The following is an 8,539-nucleotide window of genomic DNA, read 5'->3' on the forward strand; positions in this document are numbered from 1 at the left end:
GTGGCTCCTCTCCTGTGTGGGTAGTAAGCACTCTGTGGCTGGTCTCCTGTGTGGTAGTAAGCGCTCTGTGGCTGGTCTCCTGTGTGGTAGTAAGCGCTCTGTGGCTGGTCTCCTGTGTGGGTAGTAAACGCTCTGTGGCTGGTCTCCTGTGCGGGTAGTAAGCGCTCTGTGGCTCGTCTGTTTCTGAGGCTGTGCCAGAAGCCAGGACGCAGGCATCAGGAGCAGGCAGCCTTTGCTGGGAGCTTTGTGGCTGTGGAGCCTGGCCCAGGGCCTTGAGGTCCATTCTGTGTGTGTGTGGTGCTGTTGGAAGGCCAGTGGGCAGTGGTCCTGTGTGGGGGCAGCCCTCAAGAGCTCACACTGACCACAGGAAAGAGAAGACCCAAGGCAGGGCGGGGAAAGATGTGCACAGCAGCCTGAGGAGAGGCAGGAGGCCTCTGTGCCCGCCGGGCAGCCAGCCTGCTGGAGACGGAGCTGAGGCGTGTGCCCTGGCGTCTCCCCGCTCTGCTGAGGACCAGGCGCGGGGGAACCCTGCCCGGTGGAGCGCAGGAAACGTCACAGACTCCGTAGATGTTTGTTAAAGTCATGGAAGGAGTTCCAGATCAGAGGTGGAGATGGAAAGCTACACCATCATTAGAAACGCCCTTTGTAGTCCCCAAGGGCTCAGGGTCCCGGGACCTCCGGCTGGAGGCAGAGCTCAGGCTTGAGTTCCAGCTCTTCTTCACTTCTGAGTCTCAGTCTCCTTGGTGTCAGATACGGTGGGCTCACCTTTGGTGGGTAGGAAGGGCAGGCCTGGCGGGCCTGGACAGCTCCGGCACAAGGAAGAGCAAGCCTGCGTCCTCCACGGCCCCAGTCCGGGATCGGGAGCGTCCTGTGGGTCGACTGTTTGTCCAGAGCAGCACTAGCTCTAGATACCAGGAGGTCTGGAGAGGGCTCTGTGGCCCCGGGGCCGGGTTGCGCCTCCTGGGGCCTCACCCCTCACCGGCGTGCACAGGGGTGCAGGGGCTCTGGACTCAGCAGGCGACGCACTGCTGCCGGCGCGGACTGGTCCAGGTCGCCCTGCAGTGTGTGGGGTGCCTGGCTTGTGCTCCCGGGAGGAGTGCCAGCGTGGCAGGAAATTCTCTGCCATGCCAGGGCCGCTGGAGCGGCCTGGAGAAGGGCGTCTGTGTGCTCTGAGCAGCCGATTCACACGGACCTCTGCTGGCGACCCTGGGCCTGTCTTTCTGTTGACTGAAAGTGACGTGTTTGCATAACAAAGTGTTCAACCACGTCAAACGCCAGAATTAGCAATATTTCAATGTACTCTATCTCCTATAGGCCAAAACCCCAACAGGGCTATATTTGTCCCAAACAAAATAAAATTTACAATCCTTGGGTCACTCAGTCCAGTGCAGATGGTGTGTCATACGGGCGGACGCACATGCACACCCACCTCAGGCCGCATCGGTGTTGCATTTATGGCTGTCTGAGAGTTTTCCAACGCAGCTTTAGCTGGCCTCTTCAGTTACGACCCCTTCTAGCCCTCCCCAAAGCTAGCTCTAAATATATTCCAGTAGCAATCACGCCATGCAAAATCGCAACACTCCAAAACACCTAAGAGACACGAATTATAATATATACACTCCATTATGACTAAACTTATATGACGCCAAAAAAGTCAAGAGAAGAACAGGCGGACTTGACAGAACCCTCCAACACCCACTTTCAGCTGTTCAGACTTACAAAATGCTACAAGCACTAGCTGTGTGAGGATGGAGATGTTGATTTCCTAGGGTATTAGAATGAAGACCAGTACAGAATGTGCTTGGCTTTTTATAGTTATCTCAAGTGTTACTGTTTCGTAAGCTAAATAGTCATCTACCCTGAAACCCTTTTTGGACTGGACTCACTGGTCCTGCGTGCCCAGAGGCCCAGGGGCAGCCTCTCCCGAGCCCCGCCTGCAGATGGAGACCCAGGAACTGCACAGTGGACCCTGATGCATAAGACAGACCCTGCCACAGAGAATTATTGGCCCCCAAAGGTCCACCGTGGCCAAGAGCCTGGGCCGGCCACTGCGCAGCTGGCCGCACATCAACTCCTTCCATACTCTTCCCCAACACACACTGCTTCTGCCTGACACCAGCGCATGGTCCAAGCAGAGCTCCCGAGTGACTGGACAGGACCGCAAGGGACAGGAAGCAAGCAGTGGGTCCCCAGTGGGTCCCCAAGGCCAAGCGCTCGTGGCCCGCATCCAGCAGGGCCAGCCTCGCTCCAGCTCTGCGGCCAAGATCTGGACACTCAGGCAGGACATGGCTGGCGAGATGTCTCCACTGCCAGGCTGTGCTTGGGAAAGGGAGGTTTCCTGACTTCTGACCCTCACTGAGCTCCCTCCCTCCCTCCCTCCCTCCCTCCCTCCCTCCCTCCTTTCCTTCCTTTTGCCTTCCCTCTCTCCCACCCTTCCTCTCTCTCTCCCTTCCTTCCTCTTTCTTCCTCCCTCCCTCCCTCCCTCCCTCCCTTTCCTGTCTGAATCCCTCTCTTTGCTTGCAGGCCCCGTTTGCTGTCTTTGAGGAGTCCAGTGTGGGCTGGCCTCCCTTCTTCACGGGAGGCTGGAGAGCAGAGGTCCCCAGCCCTGTCTCCAGTGGTTTCCTTGAGCACAGCCAGGCTTGCCATCTTTAGCGAGCATTTAGACACTCTGTTCCTTTCCAATCTCTTCTGCCACGGGGCCTGTGTTAGAGGGTGTCTGTACAACGCTCACCACGTGGCAGGCGGTGAGGCGTTCCCCGCCCGGCGGCGCCTCCCTCTCTATGGTGGACTCTGGGGTGGGAGGCCGGAGTTGTTACAGGGAGCCCTTCCTGCAGCGCTCGGCTTTGTGTCCTTGAGTAACCACGGTGCAGCTCTGCGGCTCAGATCCTAACATTACGGAGAAGCCCCGCTGGGAATGGCTACCTCTCCATAGCTGCTCTTGGAGATGTCACCCTTCTCCTCTGTGCTTTCCATTTGGAGAGAAGTCCTGTTGTATGACTAGAGGTGTTTTCCTGGGGGTGAGAGTGCCCCCAGGAAGACATCTGGGGTGTCCTAGGTCACAGCGGCTTGAGGAGGATGCTAGAATCCAGATTCTCAGCCTGCTGGAGCCAAACTCGGCTCCAGCACCTGCTCCGAGAAGAGCCCCCATACGCACCTTCGATGAGAAGCGTAGTTGCCAGTGATGTGTCCGGAGCCATCGCAGCCAGGCGTAGGGCACCTGGAAGTAGAAATGCAGACAGGGACGCTTACTTGGAGGGAGTGTGGATCCTGGGCATTTAGCTTTCCTCTTCTCCAAAAGGCCACGTCTTTGCCACTCAGCCTGGTGGCTGAGAGAGGCCGGCTGAGCTGGGGACTTCCCAGCCCAGGCACACCACGCCTTCCTCCCGACAAGGCCTTGCCACAGGGCCTTGAATTCTGCAACTGCTTTGGACTCCACGGTCTCTGGGACGTCTGTCTAGCGTCCGTGGTCATGAGGGTGGGGATCCCCGCGTGCCCACCCCCTCCAAGTACCCACTTCCTTCCCTTGTTACTTAGGTCTGTCACAGGTGTGTGCTTACACCAGTCCATACAGGAAGCAGGCTAGCACGTGGGAGACGCACACCCCCGGCGTCCCGCAGCCTGAAAATGTACTCGTCGCCCCTGGTCCCCCCGAAGTCTTCCCGTTCAACACGTGAGGGCCACGCGGAAGGACCCGGACTCCGGGCCGGGAGCTCCCGCTTGCGTGGGCTCCCACAGCACAGCAGGGCCTGGTCTACCTTCTCACCACAGCCGCCCCAGGGCTGGTACAGGACACAGAGTCCCGGCAGCCCTGCCCTCCGAGTAACCTTTAAACTGTGCCGTTGGGGAAGAAGCAGAAAGCACAACACAAACACAGAGCTCTTTCATTGCTTTTCTACCACAATAAAGGGGGGAAAATGAAGGGACAAAATTCAGAAAAGAAATTAGTGAGGCCTCCTCAATAACCAGCGTGAAGTGATTGAGTAAAATGACCACCTAGGAATAAGGCGTAAGCTATGCATTCTCTGAATTCCTACCCTGGGAGAGCCTGAATGGCTGGGCTGAGGGGGGGGGAGGGGTGGGGGGGCAAAGGGCAAAGATCTCCCATTGGCGGCTCTGGGATCTCTCCAGGCCCAGTGTCCTGGAGCAAGGCAGGGAGCAGGCCTAGGACACATCACAAGGATAAGAATGTTGAGTTTGATATTTGGGTGTATTAAACACTGTGGCCATTTTCAGTGTTCAGAAGTTTTCTAATTTCCCACCAGCCCTAAAAACGGGAATGTGATTCAGAGCAGAGAGATACCGGTATCTTCCCTATCATGTCCCACACGAGGCCCGAACCATGGGAGGGTAAAAACTGGAAAGGAAAGGGGCTGAAGAGGCCGTGTGCTCCTGCGGGTGCTCCGCTCACCAGGACATGGAGACTGGCTTTTGCTGGGGAGCAGAGGGAACGTTCGAGTTTTCCAGCAGCAACTGAGCCCCAGTCCTGTGCTGTTTCCTGACCTTCACACTTCAGTCCTAAGGCCACGTGGGCAACAGCTTAGTATTTCCTAAATAAGAACTTACATGACTGAAGCTGATTTTCCAAATGATGCCACAGGTGTCAACCCTGCCGGGATGCTTACTGGTAGAAAAACTTGGGGGTATTATCATTGTCACCAACATAATGTCTGGTGTGGAAATGTGTTTCTACCAGCCTATGCACGGCCTTATTTCTTTGTTCAAGGAAAATGATTCTTAAACTCTTCTTAACTTAAGCACCTCTTAAAGGTGACTTTGAAATTTGAATAGGAGACCACATTTTGCATGCCCTCTTTTGGGTGAAGCTACTCAAATTCAAGGTGAGATATTATAACCAGAATAATGCAATGGTGACCAGATTTTTACTACCTGTAAAAAGGAGTCAGTTTTGTGTAATTCATCATTTAGTAAGAAAAGAGGTGTTTAAATGTCATTCTCCTTCATGAAAACAACCAAAAAACTCACGATCTTATTCATTTTCAGTTTTTTCAGTGTTGGGAAAAACAGCACAGGAAAGAAGTTTTTCTTTCTCTAAAGAATCGCTCTTATTTTCAGATTTCTAACAGGGCAGATGGGTCTGCACCCTGGCTCTGGGACTGCTCGGCTGCACCAGTGTGTGCTTGGATTAGAAGGGATTTCTGAGGCGGAAGCAGAGGAGAGGCTCTCCCCTGAATCCTGGGAAAGAGCATGGGGCTGTCAGCTGTGTGTCCTGTGTCCTCACTGCGGGGTACGGGTGAGTGGAGGCTGCTGATTGCTCCCTGAATCGCTCTTCAACGTTTCGTCGGTAGGTGGCGGCCTTGGACTGTGAATGATGGCTCCGAGGCCCGCTGTCTCTTCAGCTGTCTCAGGCATTCATCTCTATGTGATCCTCAAGATGTTGAGTCTTTTAAAACCTCAGATTGACATATAAATTTCCCAGCTTTTAGAAACCTCAACGTTGGAAAACCACAAACTTCGGCAGTCATGAAAGAATGAGGATTCGCGTGACACTGGGGACCTTTGCCTCAGAGTCCTCAGGGAGGGGGGGCGTGGCAGGGAGCTCACTGTCCGGGTGGGACTGACACTGTCTACGGAGCACATCTGGCTCACGGAGAGGGGCCCACGCGGGACAGCCAAGGCCCCGTGGGTGGATGGAATGGGAGGCAGCCTGTGCTCACAGCTTGGGTTTTGCAACGGCAGAAGAGACAGGCTGGGTTTCCATGGAAACAGCCCTGGGCTGGCTCTCAGCGCAGAAGAGCGGAGGCCATGGCGGCTGGGGGTGGGGGAGGTTCAGAGGACGCTGCTCCAGGACCCTGGCTTTCCTAACAGCCACGACCAACAACAGCACCTGGGCTCTTCTAAGCTCCTGTCTTTGAGGATGTAAAGTTGTGTTAAACAAAGCCTTGGCTTCCCCTCTTTTCTACTCCAAAGGCACTATGGGCAGAAACACAGAGGAAACGATGAATAATCTACACTTGCTGCCTTGCAGATATATTTGAGGCAAAAATATCCTTGATCTTTATCTCTGTTTTGTGTTTACTTTGATTGATTAAGCAATGTGAAGAGAAGATAATTTTGGCCATGCACAGTGCCATCCAGCTGGGAAAATGGGTCAAGAATGGTGATGGAAAATCACAGCACAGGGTTCTAAACGGTGCTTCACTGGGATGGCAGGTGGATTCAGGGGAAAAGTCTTACCAAGAACAACAAGAACGAAACCGTCAGCAGCAGCCAGATGCGAGCTCTGACCTTGGGCTGGGACCTTTCCAGCCAGGCAGCGGTGTCTCTGTTGCCGCTGTGTGTCTGAGGCCAGGTCCTCACGCTGCCCTTCATTAATCACTACTAAAGAAGCACTGGACTTTGGTAAGAGTCACCGCTGACCGCTGGGTGGCTAGGTAGGGATCAGATGTACCTGAGCAGCAGAAGCTAATTTGATGTTGTGAATCAACTGCGTAATCAGAAAACCATTGATTTGTGCATCGCACACCTCTGGAAGACAGAGCGCTGGCCGACACCGCTCGGTGCCTGGGCCTTGTCTGTCCTCAGAGGACGCAAACCCTCTGCCCAGCACCATTTGGTCCCCCTTTTATAAACCCCACCCCAAATGGACACAGTGCAAATGGGAATGTTTATCTACTGGCCTAAGCCTTATTGGATAACTTTGTAAAAATGTCTTAGAAACATTTCCTCGATGTTCTCTCCTTCGTCCAAGGAAAGGAAACCTTTCTCGAGGATTAAATCAATGCTCAAAACGGTGTAAGAAGTGCAAACTATGACACTGTGTGGATGGAGTGCCCTCTGGCGGAGTGACTGGAGCTGCCTGGGGTGGGCTTCTGCGTGGGTCACACTTCCTAAGCCAGAAACTGCTGGAAGAGTCCAGAATGCATCTAGCATGGTTTGCAGGGGTTGCATGAGCCCCTGTGCTCTTGATGGACACACCATGGTGAACTGTGAGTCTTCAGGGCTGCCCGGAGCAGCGGGCCACGCCAGGGTTGCTGGCAAGACGCCTGGGGGCAGGCCCAGGCAGGGCCTGGGTGAGTCTGACCTCTCACACCCACCGGGCCAGAGAGAGCCGAACCACGCCGCAGACCCCACACACACTGCTGGCATGGCTGAGCTCGGCCTGGACCAGGCTCCGCTGAGCCTCCTCCAAGGCTGGCCTTCGGAGAAGCTGACTGGGGCTGGTGGCTGAGATGCACAGAAACACGGGGAATGGGGTAATGAACAGGTGCCAGGCAGATGGACTTTGTGGACTCTAACAGATGTCACAGAGAGCTGCTTGAACAGACTTTTTTTTACTTTCTTTGTTTAGGGGTAACCCTATGTCAGCAAGTAAAAATAAAACAAAAAACCCCACACTGAGTTAGTGCCTTAAATTTTAAAAGAAATTATACAAAGTGGAATTGGAGGTGAGGGCTCACGTGTAGCATGTGCAGCAGTGTGAGGAGCTGAGCCGAGGGCTCACGTGTAGCGTGTAGCATGTGCAGCAGTGTGAGGAGCTGAGCTGAGGGCTCACGTGTAGCATGTGCAGCAGTGTGAGGAGCTGAGCTGAGGGCTCACGTGTAGCGTGTAGCATGTGCAGCAGTGTGAGGAGCTGAACCGAGGGCTCACGTGTAGCGTGTAGCGTGTGCAGCAGTGTGAGGAGCTGAGCTGAGGGCTCACGTGTAGCGTGTAGCATGTGCAGCAGTGTGAGGAGCTGAGCCGAGGGCTCATGTGTAGCGTGTGCAGCAGTGTGAGGAGCTGAGCCGAGGGCTCGCGTATAGCGTGTAGCGTGTGCAGCAGTGTGAGGAGCTGAGCTGAGGGCTCACATGTAGCGTGTAGTGTGTGCAGCAGTGTGAGGAGCTGAACTGAGGGCTCACGTATAGCGTGTGCAGCAGTGTGAGGAGCTGAGCCGAGGGCTCACGTGTAGCGTGTCCATGCAGCAGTGTGAGGAGCTGAGCTGAGGGCTCACGTGTAGCGTGTGCAGCAGTGTGAGGAGCTGAGCCGAGGGCTCACGTGTAGTGTGTAACGTGTGCAGCAGTGTGAGGAACTGAGCTGAGGGCTCACGTGTAGCGTGTGCAGCAGTGTGAGGAGCTGAGGGCTCACGTGTAGCATGTAGCGTGTGCAGCAGTGTGAGGAGCTGAGCCGAGGGCTCACGTGTAGTGTGTAACGTGTGCAGCAGTGTGAGGAGCTCAGCTGAGGGCTCACGTGTAGCGTGTGCAGCAATGTGAGGAGCTGAGCCGAGGGCTCACGTGTAGCGTGTAGCATGTGCAGCAGCATGAGGAGCTGAGCTGAGGGCTCACGTGTAGCATGTCCATGCAACAGTGTGAGGAGCTGAGCCGAGGACTCGTGTGTAGCGTGTAGCATGTGCAGCAGTGTGAGGAGCTGAACCGAGGGCTCACGTGTAGCGTGTAGCGTGTGCAGCAGTGTGAGGAGCTGAGCCGAGGGCTCACGTGTAGTGTGTAGCATGTGCAGCAGTGTGAGGAGCTGAGCTGAGGGCTCATGTGTAGCGTGTGCAGCAGTGTGAGGAGCTGAGCCGAGGGCTCGCGTATAGCGTGTAGCG

The 8,539-nt window shown here is 55.1% G+C and overlaps 1 protein-coding gene across 1 annotated transcript in view; it reads right to left on the reverse strand.

Moving 5' to 3' along the window:
• The window catches only part of Myt1l (myelin transcription factor 1-like), a 170,952-nt gene that overhangs the window by 31,728 nt on the left and 130,685 nt on the right, over positions 1 to 8,539 (reverse strand). Inside the window, exon 15 of the mRNA XM_013028870.1 lies at positions 3,155 to 3,217. Coding sequence (XP_012884324.1) covers positions 3,155 to 3,217 — 63 coding nt within the window. The remainder of the gene's footprint in view (positions 1 to 3,154; positions 3,218 to 8,539) is intronic.

This window comes from Dipodomys ordii, unplaced genomic scaffold, assembly GCF_000151885.1.
Source record: "Dipodomys ordii isolate 6190 unplaced genomic scaffold, Dord_2.0 Scaffold115, whole genome shotgun sequence".
Classification (NCBI taxonomy): domain Eukaryota; kingdom Metazoa; phylum Chordata; class Mammalia; order Rodentia; family Heteromyidae; genus Dipodomys; species Dipodomys ordii.